The sequence below is a fragment of the Filicampus tigris genome, chromosome 3 (genome assembly GCF_054856515.1).
Source record: "Filicampus tigris isolate MCC_2025a chromosome 3, RoL_Ftig_1.0, whole genome shotgun sequence".
NCBI classification, from domain to species: Eukaryota; Metazoa; Chordata; class Actinopteri; order Syngnathiformes; family Syngnathidae; genus Filicampus; species Filicampus tigris.
Window position 1 is genome coordinate 14,776,437 of NC_141219.1, and position 18,621 is coordinate 14,795,057.

At 41.4% G+C, this 18,621-nt stretch overlaps 2 protein-coding genes across 8 annotated transcripts in view; one reads left to right on the forward strand and one right to left on the reverse strand.

The window, feature by feature from the left end:
- The window catches only part of ush2a (Usher syndrome 2A (autosomal recessive, mild)), a 188,645-nt gene extending 185,806 nt beyond the window's left edge, over nucleotides 1–2,839 (forward strand). For 4 of the 7 annotated variants that reach the window (XM_086025798.1, XM_086025802.1, XM_086025803.1 and 1 more), the window contains 3 exons: nucleotides 300–368; nucleotides 1,371–1,565; nucleotides 1,942–2,839. In XM_086025798.1, the coding sequence (XP_085881924.1) occupies nucleotides 300–368; nucleotides 1,371–1,565; nucleotides 1,942–2,028 (351 nt within the window). In that variant the 3' untranslated portion in view covers nucleotides 2,029–2,839. Of the gene's footprint in view, nucleotides 1–169; nucleotides 236–299; nucleotides 369–1,370; nucleotides 1,566–1,856 lie in introns of all 7 variants that reach the window. The other 3 variants (XM_086025799.1, XM_086025800.1, XM_086025801.1) reach the window with 3 other exon arrangements.
- A 2,307-nt stretch (nucleotides 2,840–5,146) lies between these two features.
- On the reverse strand, nucleotides 5,147–18,280 carry kctd3 (potassium channel tetramerization domain containing 3). The gene is made up of 19 exons (XM_086025898.1): nucleotides 17,843–18,280; nucleotides 17,567–17,620; nucleotides 16,356–16,401; nucleotides 16,007–16,080; nucleotides 15,873–15,931; nucleotides 14,755–14,835; nucleotides 13,805–13,948; nucleotides 13,645–13,729; nucleotides 13,355–13,545; nucleotides 13,140–13,255; nucleotides 11,906–11,993; nucleotides 11,713–11,829; nucleotides 11,246–11,416; nucleotides 10,994–11,149; nucleotides 10,823–10,919; nucleotides 9,049–9,242; nucleotides 8,807–8,945; nucleotides 8,620–8,736; nucleotides 5,147–7,690 (listed from the first exon to the last, which is right to left on the reverse strand). Exons 1-19 carry the CDS (start codon nucleotides 17,911–17,913, stop codon nucleotides 7,138–7,140), a joined length of 2,553 nt encoding a protein of 850 aa, XP_085882024.1. The 5' UTR covers nucleotides 17,914–18,280; the 3' UTR covers nucleotides 5,147–7,137.
- Nucleotides 18,281–18,621: the final 341 nt, after the last annotated feature.

Sequence of the window (18,621 nt, forward strand, 5' to 3'; positions counted from 1 at the left end):
TACACAGCATCACATGACATCATTTTATTCATGTTTACTCCTCACCTCCATTTGTTGTATCATTCATTGAATTCAAGCATCTCTTCTAAACCGTGTCCTGATTTGAGCCACTCACATGATCATCCCCCGTCTTTCTCACATGACCTCCTTCTCTGTGTCCCTCCCTCAGAGGCCTTATCCCAACTTGTGTTCTAAACATCATTCCGGCTCTGTGCTTCATCCTGATGGCCTCACAGTAAGACTCCTCCCACTGTGGGGCAACCCTAAATGTCCACTTTTATCGTTTCCCTCCCCTGCAGTTTGACACTGTAGCAGACTGTGTTGAGATCAACAACGTAACGCTTAAAAGCTACACTCTGTACACCGAGGTACTATGCGCTGAGTGAGCATGCTGGCTTCGTGTGTGCGTACTGTGTGTGCATGCTTTGTGTATCAACTAGACAATATGTACACGTTGGTAAAGGACAGCTGACTCGCAAGGATTGTACTCGGCAAGTACAATAGAACATCTGTGCATCTTTTTTGTGTGAATACGATGCTACTGTGACCAAGACTTACCACGATTGGCAAAAATCTTTGTATCATTGAGGCCCTCACACAAAACGGTGACAAAACACTTACAAAGGAAAGGATCATAAAGCGTCAAGACTATGCATCTATCTTGAGCCCATGTTACATAAACTGTATTTTGTCATTTAGTTATTCAACACAAACCAAAAAAACTTCACATGAGGGTCATCGATAGTATTAGCTAGCCTACTAGCCTAAAGAACACGATAAGGCAAAATGACGTAGCATGATGGCTAATCAAATATGCGAATTAGCATTTTGCATTTTACACAAAAGTTATTAAGTCAGTAAACTCACCTTTAGTATATACACAAAATATTACAAATTAGTCAATACAGGCGAATTGTAACAGCTATGTAGATTACATGGTCTGTAACTAGCTGTCTTAGGAGAGAAGAAGAAACACACGTTTAGTTTCACTTTGGACTGCGCAAGGCGCATTCACGGACTGATAACATACCAGGACATCTCTGGCGGAAAACAGGCGAAAAAAACAGAGCAACGAATGAAACCTTACAGAAGCACCAAAATTGCACCAGATGGTGCGAAATTAATTGAATTGCGTTAGTCTGATGAGATTTAGTTTTTCTCTTTAAAAACATAAATTGAATTGTTTTTAGAATGTTTCATAACACACACACACACATATATATATATTTATTTTGTATTTTTTTGGGTGGTGTGGCTTGATATTTTTCTAGTGTAAAATGTGTGCCTTGGCTCAATAAAGGTTGGGAAACACTACTTTATGTGTACAACACAATCATTAAATAACCGTACGTTCTAAACGTTCATTTCAGGGACTGTCAGACACCAAGATAGTGGGCGGCGGCTCTGCATTCAACCCCATGTCCGTCCTGAGGGTCCCTAGGCAATCAGACCTGAACCAGGCCTACTCCCATCATCCCTTGCACCACAGCCTCAGCCATCTGATTGACAGGAAGGCTCTGGTGACGGAAGAGGGCTGCTGGGATAACCCTCTGGAACCGGCACTGGTGAGATGACAACCATAGCTTCATGTCTACCTGGTTTTTTTTTGTTTTTTGTTTTTTTTTTGCTTCCTAGCAGAATCCAGAAGGTTTTATGCTCACACAAACTGCTATTTCAAAATTCATATTCCAAGTGAATGTGGAGGGAATTATAAACAGAGTGAATTATGAAAGCCTACTAGAACATCTGAAATGTTCAAAATTAGAGACACTTTAAATGGTATCAGTTGTGCGCTGACTTCTATTTAAAATGTGTTTAAATGTGATGAGTTAATCTAATCATAGCCACATCCACAGTTACAGGTTTCAACAGGGGTGTCCAGACTTTTTATATCCATGATGGATGGATGGATAATCTGAAGATGTGATGTTGTTGTTTCAGTACGTGGAGGAAGACTTTGCAGATGCCATCAAGTCTTTAAGTTGCGTGAGAAAGGAGCATGCCACCTTCACTGACACACACCTTTAAGACACTGCACCCAATCAGGTATCGCTAATTAAGACTAATTAGTGGTGCAATGAATACAGATATGGGAAAGCGCTGTTCACTGTGTCTCTGTGTTAAAGCCAGTGACAGAGCGAGAAGCAGAATGCGCAGATATTAAGTTGTTGAAGGGAAACGAGCGTCGAAAGCAGAGGAAAACAATGGAACATTTACTGTAGTTTGTACAAGTGCAGGGAAACTGATTGTTCACCGACCTCAAATCCATAGTCTGTACTGATAGAAGCAGAATGCATATGGTGTACACATGGACATATTTGAGTTTGTAGAAAAATAATATTGTGAATGTGACCTCATTGTGTACTTAATGTACTTAATATTTATATATTTGTGTAGTTTTTAGTAGGTTTCCTGTTAGCTGCTTCCGCAGGTTACTGTGCCTGATTGAAACTCTCAGCAGTCATCCTGTGGCTGACTGACATGACTTCTAATGGCCTTCCTCGTATGTTACTTTTTGAATGCCAACTATTTGTCACGGTGTTTCTGGGCTGCACCACTGTGCTGTTTTCATTGATATCTAGTGAGGTCATTTTTACTGTGCAAAGTGTTTGTGCAGTTTAGTCTTGGAAGAAGCATAGGATGCAGTTAGAACTTAGCCGTGTTGCTTGTATTATCTACACGGGAATGCGGTGTTTATTTGATGTTGGTATTCTGGACAGAACTAAATCTTGATGTATTGTTATGATTATGTTTGTTTGTTTTTTTTACTGTGGCAGTATTATTTGCATTTGCTGTAAATTAATCCATGAAGTCAAATATAAGCAATGTGGCCAACTCACTCTCCACTCTTTTTTTAGACTTCGATTTAATGTGCAGCACACACAATAGAAAAGTATGAAAACACTAACTGAAACAAGCCTACTTTAGGATAAAAATGAAAAAAAATGCAACCTTATATCTATTTCAAAGATTATTTCTTGATTTTATTTGTATTATGTTTATGAATACATGATTCATATCATAATCCATATGTTACTTCATTTTGTATTTTATAATACAGTATACTGTTATAATTTGTATTAAAAAAAAGTAAATTAGCGCAACTGCTTAGCTGTACTTTACCATAGCTTCTTGATATTAAATTGATTTAATTTCTTCCATTACAATGGTCAAAATAAGTTACACTTATTGATTTTTCAAGTTTGTTGTGTCACTTTAATGCATTAGATAGCCATTTAAAATGATGAAATGTTTGAGGACATTTAGGTAATGGGGACCAAGGACAAAACTTTATTTAGAGGAGTAAATTGTAATACAGTAAATAAGGTATCTGTTAACTTTCCTTTGCACTACCTCAAGTATTACTAGTATTGAGTTGGAGTAGTACAGCAGTAGAAATGATCAATGCTGTCTTAGTCTCATTAATGGAGACCAAACCTGATTTTTTTTTTTTTTTTTTTTTTTTTAATCAAACTGATGTTGTATTCTGCTGACTTCACCAAACAGTGGCTTAGTTCACACGTGCACTGTACACACATATAAGTGCACACATACACACACAGGAGCCGGTCTCACTATACGGAAAGACTTAGCATTTATTTACTTTTTGCCCCTGCGTCCCTTCAGGGAGCATCAAGGCAAGTTGGAAAATGAAGAAAAGTGGCAGTGAGAACGACGGCCTCACTCAAGGTCGCCAGTCAAGGGCATGCACACACACACACACATTCATGGGCATGTTCACAGCTACTGTCAGCCACAGAGGGTGGAGAGAGAGGTGGTGAAATCAGAGCGTGCGGAGTGATTGTAAAGGACGGTGTGGCCCTGAGCCACACACACACACACACACACAGTTTTATTAAAGTCATAAATCATTGTGACGACACACACCGTCTCAAAAGAGGAGACTGTCTGAACGAGGAGGTTAGTGAAATGAAGACGCACCCACCCCCCACATATTTAGGTGGATATTCGATTGTTATTGTTTTGTTTTGTTTTGTTTTAGTTTACTACGTGGTCCCACAGTGTACTTACTACTCACAGATGAACACCTTTGACCCCAGCTACACTGAAAAAATGATGTGTTGAAGTTACTCAATTTTATTTCGTCAAGTGGTTGTACAAAATCATCTGTCTCCAGATAAATTTTTGTTAAAGTAGCTGCATGGTCTACTTAAAGAATATCTCAAATTCAACAAAAGCTTTGTCATTGTATATCATTCAGCACCAGTGGTGCTTCTTGATTGGTACATTAAGAAAAAATGAGCTTTTATACTGTATTGGTTAGTCATTATATTGTATGAGTAATTATGTACCGGTAGTCATTTTTTTACAGTCGGCACCAGGACTGATCTGACCTTTGACATGGGTGACATTTTGGAGAACCCTTTAAAATCAATCTGACCTTTGACATGGGTGACATTTCGGATAACCCTTTAAAATCAACCAGGCCTTTTCTTGGAAATATATTTCTATATTTGTGTTTCATGTTATTATTTTGATTTATTTCATTGTGGTACATTATAATTTATATTTATTTCTATTACATTTGTTATTTTTTTTGTTTTGTTCTGTTTTCCTAGGTAAGTGTAATTGCAATACTACTACAGTAGGTGGCGGTAGTGCTCCCATTTCAAGAATGTGCGTAGAGAGTATTCTAAGTACAGTATTCTCATCTAAGGATCTGAGAATTGTATCATTTTTTTCCAACCACGCCTCGAAAAGCTTACTACTTTCTTAATTACTACTAGTACTGCAAAACATGTTCATTGTAGCTATCAATCCTGACTGTCTCATTTTGATTCAAAAGAAAAAACTAACAAAGCAGTATAACTTATTTTATTTGTTTTGTAGGTTCAATTGCTTTAAATATTGTGTTCCAGAGTTAATATTGCTGATCAATTTGATTTTATTATTTATTTATTTTCTACAATTTTATTTTTCTGTGTCAGATGGTTCAGTTGGTCCGTCCAAAAATGTTAATAGTTTAAATAGGGATACGTGTTTGAATTTCTGGCAAAATGACATACTGTAAATCTTCTCTTTTGTTTGCTATAAATGTATTCCAAAATAACATTTTAAGGACAATAATTTATTCTCATACCACACACGGATTTCAGCATGTAAACACAACCAGGGAACAACTTGATTAACACATTGATACATTTATTATATACTGGTATATAAAATAAAAGTATGTGTTCGTAGTGCAAATGCAATCAGGTCCAATAGCATCAATTATATCATGTGTGTCCGTGCGTGGGTGGGTAGTATATAGATATGATTGCGAACAATACAAAGGACGACAAAACATCACATAGATGAACCTATCATAGTAGGATTTCATTTAGTGTGACAAATTCTTTGAATGCGTTACAAGGATGTCGCACGTGACCTTTTACTTTATGTACTTGTATTTAGCCTTTTGTCTGTGTTTTCCAGTATAATGCAAGGCTTTGTTAAACACCGTGTGTGACATCCAAGATGCATCATCTTAACAGATCACATGCAGCTAACGAGAGTGAAGACTCCCCTTGAACGACTACACAAACGTACAGGTCCAAAGTGTCAAGCTTTCCAGTTATAATCGACTATTATTTACAAAGACTGATTGTTCTCATACTGATGTAATTCCGCGACGTGACGCCTTGTTACCTTTTAGGGCAACAAGCTGATAAGCATCAAAACAAGTTGAATAAGGCACGCACAAGATGAGACAAACATGAGTGATGTAGTGTAGCATCCTTGTGAAATTGTAAAAATATAAATTTGTGTAATCTTGCACAGGCAGGCACCAATGTGAAAAACATTAAACAAAAACCAAAAAAAGCTTTGTTAAAATAATGTATCAGTATTAGCAAACATTTTTCAAGTGGTCAATTCCCCTACAATGTTTCATCAACTTGAGTCACAATATAATTCACTTTTTCTTATGACGCATGCTTAGCACATGCATTCAATGTACTGCATGTGCCTTTCAGTGCAATGAAGCATGACAAAATGAGTGACAAAACAAGCAGGAAGCAGACACCTTGTGTATCTTGTCGCTGTGTGACCATCTTGTTGTCTTTTGTGTGAGCATCGCTGATGTGCATCTTGACATGTTTGACGCCTCTGCAGCTGTCACTTTAAAACACTAAGAATTTGTGTTGCACTGTCAGTATGACATTGATCTAAATACGTACGGATATGTTATGATGGGATGTCTTGTACCATTTGACTCCAGTTTGTTATGTTGCCGTTTCCCTTAACATGGGCTCATCCAGTTCGCTCTACAGGAAAGATGGAGCTTCACCCTGTTGACTTGGGCTGGACTTACACTGCAGGTCAAAGTGCCCAATTCCAACTGATTGACTCTAGCTTTCTTTTTTTTGGGGGGGGGGGACTGACTATTTGCATGTACATTTCAAGTCGTCACATATCAATAATACACTTATTTAAACATAGTGTTTAGTTGGCTAAGGTGATTTAATTGAGGATGACCTCCACATTACACCACTAGACGCCGTCAACAATTATTTTGCTTATTTAATAATGATCGATGATGAATCCTATTTAGTGTTCTAAACACCTCTAATGTAACAGATTTCGACCGTATATAATGGGCTGGGCTTTCATTGCAGTTTAGATTTAGAACAGCATTTTTGTTGTTTTGGGGTCAAAAATTTCCGGAAAGTTTACGGGAAATTTCCTTTGGAATTTAAACTGGGGAATATTGGAAATTGACCACGAGAATTAACTGGGGATTGCTAAACTGGTAATTTAATGGCAAGGTATCATATTCAAGCATAAATCAGATGACATCCAAGAAAACGAGATCTCTTACAACGCTCTTTATCCTCATGCGAGGGCATAACAGTATCTTCATTGCTCCATTTAAGGGATCACTACTTTCATGGTATCTGTCAGGATTATGCGAAACTATATTTCCCCCAACTATATTTAAGAGCCAACCGTCAATTCCTTTTTAAATTCCTCCTTTATTTCCATAAATTCCTGTTAATTCCCATACATTCCCCTTAATTATTATTGAAGTATTCAAATTGAATAAATTAATGGAATCACCCTAGTTTTATCGAACCATGCAGTGTGAATCCAGCCATAGTGCGAGGGTGTTTTTCAGACCGTGGAAGGAATCGGTCACAGGCTGCTGTCCTGACTAGACGGCTCAGTGGTGAACTTCCTGTGTCGTGGCGAGGTGCAGGACGTCAGTTTGGTGGGGGAAGGAGAAGCGTTTGCGGAGGAGTCGCTGCCGCCGCCTTCAGATCCCGAGGAGAGGAGAGGGACCGGGGGGGCCCTCTTCCTCCCCAGAAAGCCCACATCCAGCACGCCCCTCTTCTTCGCACCTACTTCTGCCTTCACCCCATCTGCAGCGGCTGCTGTGCCATCCCCCTCCTCAGGCTGCAGGTGCACCTTCCGTCTGACGTCGGCTCCTCCGGGGACGGGGCTGTCCGGGAGCTGCCGCGGACATTCCTGACTCCCGCCTTCCGTCTTCGTCCTGCCGGAAGCGGTCGAAGCGTTTGCGTTGTTTGCGTTGTTGCTGCGGCAGGTCCACAGCTCCATGGCGGACAGCCTCCTCTCGCTCTCCTCGGAACCAAAATCACAGAGGGAACGGCGGGCGTCCGCGGGCTGGCTGGAGCTCTGATCTGTGCTGTCCAGGATGTCACGACTCAGGCTGAAGTTCTGGAAGTCTCTGTGGACAAAAATGGAGGTCAGCCAATGTTGTTGTAATAGTACCGTTTTTAATAAGTTGTCCACTCATCCATTGTCCATACTGCCTATCACTGCCTGTTCAGGGTCACCGTGAGCCGGATTCTATCCTAGCCTGGCCAGCTAATCGCACAGCACATTTAGCCAATTGGCATAAGCAAGCAGATAATTTAGAGTCTTCAATAAACCTCACATGCATTCGGAATATGGAGGGAAGCCAGAATACGCAAAGTAAAGCCATGCAAGCACGGGGAGAACATGCAAACGATGCTAGAGCACATTCAAACCCATAATATGCTAACCACTATCCCGCTATGCTGCTTGGTGTATCAAATTTATTATAATACATTTTTTAATCATTATAGCTGATGGGTAAATATATGTAAAATATTTGTTACATCATTAATAAATCCATTAGTGCAAATAAACACCTGTCTAATGAATGCCGGTCCTCTCTGCAGTTTGGCATGTACACCTCTGGCCATTACATGAAAAAATACTGTATGTTGACAATTACAATGAGCAGAGCTGGGCAGAACGGTCCGTCCCGGACGGACGCCCATTTTTGGGACGGAGGATGGGGGACGACAGGTATTTAAAAAAGGGACGGACTAAGCAAGGGCGGAGGTGGATTTTAGTCCATCCGTTCATTAGCTGGAAGCTATAATCGTCAATATAAGAAGAAAAATTGTGCAATATTGAACTGAGTTTCACTTCTTTGATTGAAACTACTAGAATAAGTTATTGTTTATGTTTAAGTTAATTGAGCTGCACCAGTATGACCCAAGTGAATTCATTATCAAGGCTGGAATGTCAGTAATATCGAGAATTCAAATTGTTTGGATCTTAAACAGCACAGGTCAGATAACCGCAAATCAACACGGTGCTTTCTTTGTTTTTCAAGTTTTTCACCTGTTGCTGTGGAAGGACTCTGTTCTTCTGGCGCGGGCCAGCAGGGGGCTCTCCCTGTAGGGCCGCACGGCGCCGTAGGTCACCTGGTTCTCAGGAATGGCTTCCTGAGCCTGCACACTGATGGAGGACAGGCAACACTTGTGACACGTTTGTGAAGCGGCACCTTTATTCTTGGTGCAATCTTTACCTTGAGGAAGATTCTCTGAGGCGCGTGTGGTGCAGCACCGAGGGGGCGGGGCTAATGTTTGGCGTGGCGCAGCGTGACGTGCTGAGGTCACACTGGTCCAACAGCTGTAGAAGTTCCTCCTCTGTGGGACCGCCAACATCTAAGCAACAGACACGTTTTCAGTTCACCTCCCATTCAATTCGGATGTGACATCGTAGCAAAGTGACACAAAGTTAGCCACCACTGAATGACATGACACTTGCCGTCTTTCTTCTTCTCCTCTCCTTTGTTGGCAGTGTCCATGGCGGTGGTCAGGTCCCACAATTGGATGCTGCCGTTGCCGTGACCGGTGAACAGATAGCGGCGAGGTCGCGAGCCCATCCGGCTTGAACCCTCGCACTCCCGCACCATAAAGCAAGAGATGGTGGTCCCGTCCACTGACTGCACTTCACAGATTCTACGACACAAAAAGTTCAGGTTCAAAAGTGGAAAACAGAAATACGCAGGGTGGTGTAACATCCAATTATCAGATATCTCTGTAAGATTAGAAAAGGAATTTTTCCTCCATGATCTGCTCGAAAAGGGTTGGAGCAGACAAGCCTGAATGTCAAACTGGTTCGATAATTCGTAAACAAAATCCTTTTGTGTGTGTGTGTGTGTGGGTGTGTGTGTGCGTGTGTGTGTGTGTGTGTGTGTGTGTGTGTGTAGTCAAAGGGCCCATCCACAAACTGTGACTGTGACATGAAATGGAATGATAACCACTAACTTTGGTATTGAATGTTCCCCCCTCTTTGAGATTTGCTTTATTTCTCCCGATACCAAACAAGCTATGGAACGTTTTTTTTTCCATCTTTTTTTCGTCATAAAAACGCTTTTTTTTTTAAGATTGTAATTTGGAAGCACATAGCTAGCGTCAAATGTTTCCGACAGTGAATTTAAGGAATTTTTTGCCTTTACATTATTTAAATGGTCACCATGTCTTTTGCAATATTCAGCACGATTGACTTTGATTGCCTCATAGAGTTGCTTGTCATATTGAAAAAAAAATGTGAGAATGATTCTGCTCATCTTGTCTCTTAGCAGGTTGTATATTTGATTTTTTTTTAAATGTTAGAAAGATTTGAAAAGTTGTTAGTGACCGAATCACTACTTTAGCAACGCTGACTGTGCTTTTGTAAAATAGCACCTCTCTGTTCGCAGCCATGTTGTCAGTATGAACAGTGCAAGTGAGCAGAATTGTGGAATCCACCGAAAATGATCTATTGAAAAAATCAAATTACCCTGACAAATACATTATTAATCAACTACAAAGTCATAGCACAGCCCTAACTTGTACTATTTATTCTTCTGCAAGTACTCATCTTTGTCATATGATCAGGAAGTCTGAATGCACAGTGGCACCCTGCTGCCTCTCACAGGTCAGTTTTAGTACTACGACAGATATACTGTACGGTAGTTGCTGGTACGTGTTGTTTGTTGGGAGTTGATGTGTACAGTCATACACAAAGAAATCTGAACATATATGCAGGGCTGGGCATTTCACCCCAAAATTGAGCGTCCGTCATGCGTCATCCGCCTGCCCTTCCGTTGTCCGTCATTTGCCTTTTTTTCCAGGGCGGGGAAAAATAGTACCCGTCTATAGGCTGGTCCGCCTTCACTATTTCCCTCCCCGTGGCCATCGAAGCCTCGCCGCGGAAAATTGACTAATGACGGACTTCAGATGAATGACGGACTAAAAGGGATTTACGTCGATGCTTAATCCGTCTACTTTGAAAAAAAATTCCTGTCATTCGTCAACCGTCACCAAAACCAGTCCGTCACATAGACGGAATCCCCAGCTCTGCATATATGTATATATAGATAGTCTATTTTTTTTAACATGACTTGTATATTACAAAAATAAAAACATAATGTACATATTCCATTTGCTTTAGTATGGCTGTGCACAGATGCAGATTTTTGCCTTGGAATGTGTTGTGTTTCTCACATTTTAAAAGTCGTTAAAGATTTTTAAACATTACGTGCAGATTGACATGCCTTTTCCCAGTGGACGAGAGCCTCACAAAGAGCTTGTTGGTGATGGGGACGACCTTCTGGATGAATACTTGCTGATCATCTCGCTCTCCAAACGGACCTGAGAGCACGATGCGTCAGCTCGAGGAGATAAGCCTTCAACACGCTTCAGCACACTAGGATGCTGCTGCTCACCGATGTCGTTCCCTGAACAGTAGCTGCCGTGGCTCTCGGTTTCCTCCAAGGAGAGTATTTTGAAGGAGGCCAAGGGCGTGGAGCCCGGCTGGGTGGAAATCATCCCTCGGAAGCGGGTCACCGTCCACGTGCGAACGTGGTTGTTGTCGGCGCACACTGCCGCCAGCAGAGAATGAACAAGAGAGGATGTAACAACCGTGATCTTGACCTTCGTTATTCTCTGAGCCGCCATCGTGGCTCCGCCCCCCTCACCTGAAACCAGGTGTTTCTCGGACAACATGATTTTGGTCACGGGGCTCCTGTGCACAGTGAAAGTCTGGAAGAGCTGAGGGCCCGAGCCGACCGTCTCCGGATGCTGCACGATGACTCTCACTGCGCCGCTACTCGTCCCGTAAGCGATTTCGATCCAGTTCCCACTCACACCTGAAAAAGTAAGTCAACTACAAAAAACGAAATATCTTTCCTGATGCTGCACATTTCCCGTGTATTTTTATATTTTGTGCATTTCATCTACTAATTGAATGTCCCTTGTGGGGTTAATAAAGTTCTTAGTCTATATCTATGCAACAATGGTTACATATTTTCCAGCCTTTGTGCATTTTTTTTTAACTGTAACTGCAAATTTCCACCAACATTGCACATTTCTCTTGGCTTTTGATCGTTTCAAAAACATGCTCCCAAAAATGTCATTTCTCCTAAACAAATGTTTTATTACTGACTGGTTTTAGGCGTGAGGTAGACAGACAGTGCGGTGATGGCATCGTTTGAGGGATCATGATAAAGCTCCGTCACCAAGAGATCGTTGTCTTTCATCCTCAGTGGAAACTTTTGCATGTCTGGCAAAAGGAATTTGTTTGTTACACTTCAAGAGACAATTTTCTGGCGAGTTGTCAAAAGAAGACTTGCATGTACCAATGTAGTAGATGGAGCCATTGTTGCAGCCCAGTAAAAGGAAGGATCCGGCCGTGTCGCAGCTGGTGATGGGAACAACATCTTGAACCTGGCATGTGCACACAAAAAGCGGTCCAAAAGTGGAATTAAATAAGCATTTACTTTGTAAGTCATAAAATTTTATATATATATATATATATATATATATATATATATATATATATATATATATATATATATATATATATATATATATATATCTCCATATGAATAATCTATTTCTATAGGTAGGTGCAGTACATGCAAGGTATGTTACAACAGTTACAATGTGGGTGAAAATCTGCAAAAAAGAAAAAGATTTAAATAGTTTTACGATGCACACTTTAAACATTGAAATGTACCGGTAATACACTTTTGTAATACATTACTGTAGTTGACCGCAAAGATGTTGCTTTAAAAGGCGGGGCTTGGTGGCGTGACATGTTCATCTGGAAGGGAGCTTGGTCGGTTGGCTGAAGCTATGGTGAATCTGCGTGTGTGTCCGGGCGTGAGCTGTGGTTGACAGCAGCCCCTTCCTAAGTGTTCATTTTACTGCCCTTATTGATTTATTGACAACTAATCGATGATCAAATTAATCAACAGATATTTGGGCGTAGGGCGGGCATAGATCGGTACAGTGGTCTTCTCGCAACCCAGAGGTTGTGGGTTCGATCCCAGGCCCTTGTGACCATGTCGAAGTGTCAAAATACTGAACCCCCGGTTGCTCCTGATACTGCGCCATCAGTAGGTGAATGAGGAGTCATTGAAATTAGGGAACAAACACATGCCACAAGTAGTGAAACTGCAGGCACTGATGCCCCCTCCCACGCAAAAATGATAATTGCCAATATAAGTCGCAAGATGGTGACAAAGCACATTTTTTTCCAAACAAAACCCCTCAACACACTTCAACATTATCCCTTGGCACCAAGATGGAGGAAAAGCACCAAGTTAATCTAAATGAAACTTTTCTACTCACTTCAACATAGTTTCTTGGCATCAAGATGGCGCCAAAGCAGTACTTTTAATATTTTATAAAACAGGCACCCAAAAAAAGATCAAGTGAAACCACATTCGTGAATATGCGGGAAAACAGTATACTGTAAAAACCCGTTAAAAAAAAACTCGCTAGGATTTTCACAATATAGTAAGCGGGTGTGTTCCACCAAAAAAAAAAAAAAAAAACAGTACGCAAAGACCTCCACTCAACGTGTACCTGCCAGTGCTGCGTGACAGCATTCCACACTCCCACCTTCCCAGTGTGGCTTGTAGCCACCAGCTGGTTTCCGATGAAGAAGAGATCATCCACAGGCACACCAAGGCTGAACACGCCTGGTGGGGGGGGGGGGGGAATACAAAGTAGCGGAAAGTCCGGCTAGTTTCAACAAAGCCTATCGAGCATCGCTCATTTCCTTTTGTCCACTCGTCTACCTATCTCGTTGCCGCTGCCTCCATCTTGGATGCTCCAGAGGATGATGCTGCTTTCAGAGGCAACGGCCACCATCTTGTCCTTGTCTCCGTGCGGGCCGCCCACCACCTTGGCGTTCAGCGCGATGCGTTCAATGGTCCAGTCGAGGCAGGGAGAGGAGAACACCTGTTGCCATCCGGTAGATTCCTTTATCCTGTCGGGAATGTTTTGTCAGCGTTTGAGACTGCTGGACGGTGCGGAATTGAACGACGGTCCTATAAGTGTCTTACTTGTGTTGCTGTGGCAGATTTACCTGTAGCAGATGACAAAGTGTGCATACGCTGCTACAATCCAATTGTGGTGTCCTGCTATGATCAGCACCTTGCGAGGGTCTGGTCCTGAACAGGGAACGGCCCACGTGATGTCCAACGGCCCCACGCGCAAAACAAGCGGCTCTTCTTCGAGTCACTCACCAAGTTTATGAGATTCATCCAATCCCGGTGAGCAGGGGAGAGGAGGATGAGGAGGGGCACCCACGTAGCTAAATCCCTCCGCTCCACTGGGACCCGGACGCTCGTCACAGGAAGAGGTGGAGCTTGATTTGCGGCCAGGGATAGCTGAGAGAGAAACAACACTGATGTCAACTTTTTTTTAATGTTCTAACAAAAAGGCTTAAAAGTATTCTGATTAATATTGTGTTTGTGCAATAAGAGTTAAGCAGCAAAATCCACCCATTTTTAGCCATCTCAGGTGGCGGCCATTTTGTCATTTCAGTCGACTGAAAATGGCATCACAACTATTCAGGGCTCAGGCAACGATCAATCACAGCTGACCTGTTTTCTGAAGCTGAACCGTGATTGGTCGTTACCTGAGCCCTGAGTAGTTGTGATGTAATTTTCAGTCGACTGAAATGACAAAATGGCCGCCCCCTGAGATGACTAAAAACGGGTGGATTTTGCTGCTTAACTCTTATTGCACAAACACAATATTAATCAGAATACTGTGTTTCAACTAATGGGCCTGCTGGGAACATATTCTTGAAAAAAATATGTTTGGTGTTGATTTCCGCTTTAAAGGGGTAACTCACCGCCAAATCAACTTTTTTGGGCTGATGAACTGTATAAACGGATGTCTACTAATGCTGTCTACACGTCCTGGTAATTATTTTGACATTTTAGTGCATGTTCGTTGACCATCATCAGGTTAATCTGATGTTCAGTTTAGTTAGTTATTAGCAAGTAGTTTGTCACTGCTGCTGTCAATCGCAGTCAGACCTCGCCTAGCCCTTTCCCCCCTCACAAGCCCAATGGTCCTCCAGGCAACGCGATATTTGAGCGTTCTCTTTTGAGAATATTTTCAAATATTAGTGAGGGGTGGATCAAGAGTCTGTTCGGGGGTGAGTACCCCAGTAAGTGGGTTTTACCTGGAGGTGGAAGATAACCATGAAAGAGAACGCTGCCACATGACGAGCGGTCCAGTTCTTCACACAGCAGAAGGCGCCGCACTACACGCACAAACACAATTATTTTTTAATACAGATGCATCTCTCAACAAATAAGAATATCATGGAAACAATTCCAAGGAGTTCAGTTCAAATGGTGAACCTCGTAAAATACTTTTCAGATGGCTAATTCCAATCTAATTCTTATATTGAACCATTTTGTTTGTTTTGACGGCATATCCTTCAGATGGTGAATTTGGGGGTTTTGTTAACTGTAAGCCAGTGCTTCCTCGAAGTGTAGAAGCATGCTCCAATCACTGCCTGAGTACAGGTTTGGTTGTATTTCAGATGAAATTCATGAAAAATGTCTTCTGTACACAGTTAATCTATACTAGTTTCACTTTAACTGGCTTTTTCCACCATATTCAAATCGATGAAGATACACCTGTACTTGTAAGTACTAGGTTGGCGGCCAATCAAACGTAGACATGATTATTTCAATCAGTGTTGTTCATGTAATATTTATTTAAATAAAGCAGGCACTCTGGCATTTGGCTATGCCAGAATTGTCACATTCTCGCCAGACTGAAAAGACCTAAAGATGGCAGCCCCTGAAGGTGACTATCAACAAACTTTGGAAACGTGCATTTAATTCCCCTTTAACAATTACAAATTAATTAATTACGATACCCATTTCGAATTTGGATCCACATCTGTGTCCAAATCGGCATCAAACTGAGGTAATAATGGAAATTTTCATCAATTGCCCTCCATTTTATTGCTTCTCATATTTTCATATACTGTGCAGACACGTAGGCATGCTCAGTGATTAGTGACCACAAAGGTAACTACCGGTAACCTCTTCTATTCAAGGACAATGACAATGAGGGGAAGTTCCAAGAGTGAAAAAGGAAGTAAAACAATCAAACAGTTTCTCTGGGAGTGCTAAGTTCACTTATTATAAATCAAATTCTATTGCAGTTGTTGTACACGTTCTGACAAATGATAAGATAAGAACATATCGGCTGCAGGAGCACACTCGATAAATGACGTGCTGGTTACTACATGGCAATAAAATCCACTTTTCTTCCGAGATTTACCTAAGGGAGTTATGCCGTAGAATTCAGCTTCATGCCGCAGAACGCTGATGTTGACGCCGCTACAAAGAAACAACATACAAGTAGATTTATACATTTCTGGACATCTGAGCATAATGCTTGATTGGCCTTCTTACCGCAGGTCCAGTTCTTTGGTTCGGAGAAAATTTAAAATTGGCGCAAAGGCTGTTGGGTCTCGGTCAATAAATATCTAGACCGGGACAAAGAGAGATTAACTTTACTGAATGATATTAGGAATATAGAGTACATTGACTGACAATTATGACCATTGCCTTAAATGTTTGTGGAATTTAAAAGGAGGCATACATAATAATGCATTTTTCTGCACAATTTAAAACCAATTCCAAGTATCTAGACATAAAAGACATTTTTGATTATTGAGCACTTTGGGTTTCATCAGTATGCTGCGTCAAAATAAAAATAATCCGTCCTCATTTTGGATACGTAAACAAAACCTCTACTTACAGCTCCAGTTTCATCCCGAAGAGTGGATATTCTTCCACTCAGCAGACTGCAACATATACACAGAACAGTTAACACAAGCATGTATCCATTTACGTGCATCTGCATTGTTAGATTTATCTGCAACTGACAAGCAGAACACTCATGAATATTTAAAATGTAACCCATTACTGGCAAATAAGCACATGTAAAAAAATGGTGTTCGATATGACTAAAAGAGACTTTTAACAAGCATTTTTATATTTGTTCCTTGCGCGGAGATTCTCGACAGCAGTTTACTTCCAGCTGGGCTGAGATAGAAAAGTACAACTATGCCAAACATTCAAAAACTTCAATGATGTCACAGTGTTTTATTTCCAAGTGTACAGCGGGTCCTCTGACGTAAAACGCCATTCAATACAGAAATCATCCGTTTTCAGGAAAAATATGTCTTGAAAGTTTTATGATGGCCACAATTTGATTCAGGCGCAGATGATTCGTTTTTCCATTACCCCAGTATATACACAGCTCAGCATTTTTGAAATCGCCTATTTGCTGATTTTTTTTTTTTTTTTTTTTTTTAACCTATCCTTCAGTATTTGCTGTTTTTATAGTGTTGCTTTGGCAACCTGTTGTGTCATCTTGGTGCCAAGCAACGATGTTCAAGTGAGTTAAGTGGCTTCATGTCGGGCTATGTCAAAATTTCAGTGCCAAATCTGTTGGGGTGAATTGAGGCGCTTCATGTAGTGCTTTGCCACCATCTTGTGGTATCTTGGTGGCAAGGAACTATGTCAAAGTGAGTTGTGGAGTTTTATGTAGTACTTTGTCATCATCAGGGGCCTAGGAACTATGTTCAAGTGTGTTAAGGAGCTTCTTGTAGTGCTTTGTTGCAGTCTTGTGGTATCTTGGTGCCAACTACTATATAATAGATACAGTACGTTGATGGCAGCATTGAGACTTACTCTTGAGGTAAAAGTGTTAACATCAACGGACATAACTCATATATAGGTGTAACCCATTACTATTTTTTGCATCATCTTCCCAGCAGCAGAGCAACTGGAGCCAAAAGTGACACATAAAGTGGGACAACATATGAGATAATGGAGCATGTCTTGTTCTCAGTCGCTTGACTGAGCTGACGTGTTTTAAGTGGGAGTGTGGTGACGTCATCTGCTTGTCCTTAGATAACCCACAATCTCTTCGCATTTCCAAAGGAATAATGACAATGTTGTTACCTTGAGAAGAAAGAGTCAGGGATCCACATGAGGGTCTGTCTGGAGGTGCTGAAGCTGCAACACGAGAGACAATTACGTTATGATGTGATGGCTAATGCAGGATGACAATTTGCATGCATGCATGAATATGTTCCAAGATGAGGAGCACTTTACTGCTGCTAAACACAAACGCAGTGCAATTATGTGTGCAAACAGCATCCATGCACCTCTCATCTTACACTAGAGTTTCTCAAATTACCCCCACGATGACCATCATGCCCAGCGAACAGGACTTACCGCGTCCCACCCACGTTCAGCTGGATGATTTCCCCCATCCCCGTCGTCAGGTCGCAACCGCTGGTCGCCATGATGTGAGCCCGGCAGCGAGCGGTTCAAAGTAGTTCACAGTCAGCGCTTCATCACGTCAGCTAGCATGCTAACATCACGCTAAGATCGGTTACTTCAGCTGGTGTCCAGACCCTGCAGCCTGACACCCTCCGCCGCGTCCCTCCTCTCCATGAAGTCACCCCTAAAGCGCGCGACCGAAACGTGGACGACCTTTGTCTTTCTACGCTAACAAACACTGTGGATTTTTAAAATCCAAAATGATAACAGTGTAAGTACTCTCTTATCGCCCAGCGGGTGCGTTCGCATCACCGCCAGGCTCTGGTGTTCATCGTAAATAACATCTTGCGCTGCAACGTGAACCAGCTGTGCCAAGAGTACACACCGAGAGTGAGAGAGGTAACTTTTATATACTTCCGGTTTCGTCTGGAGACCCTTCCGCCTGCCAGAGCGCTCGTGCTTTCTAATATGCATTTTTTGTTTATTATGCTGCCAAGTTCAACTGGTGCTAGAATAAATAAGGATTTATATTTCACGGAACATTTACATCAGCCAAGTCCTGTAATATTTGTTGCATGACTTTGGAATTTGTAAGTAAAACATTGTAGTAAATAAGCAATTGTATACATACATAAATAACATTATACATAACTTTTTTTTCATTAATTATGGTGAAATATTGGTTTATTATTAAACTACTTCACCGGGTAGCCATGCAAGTAGTGCACATA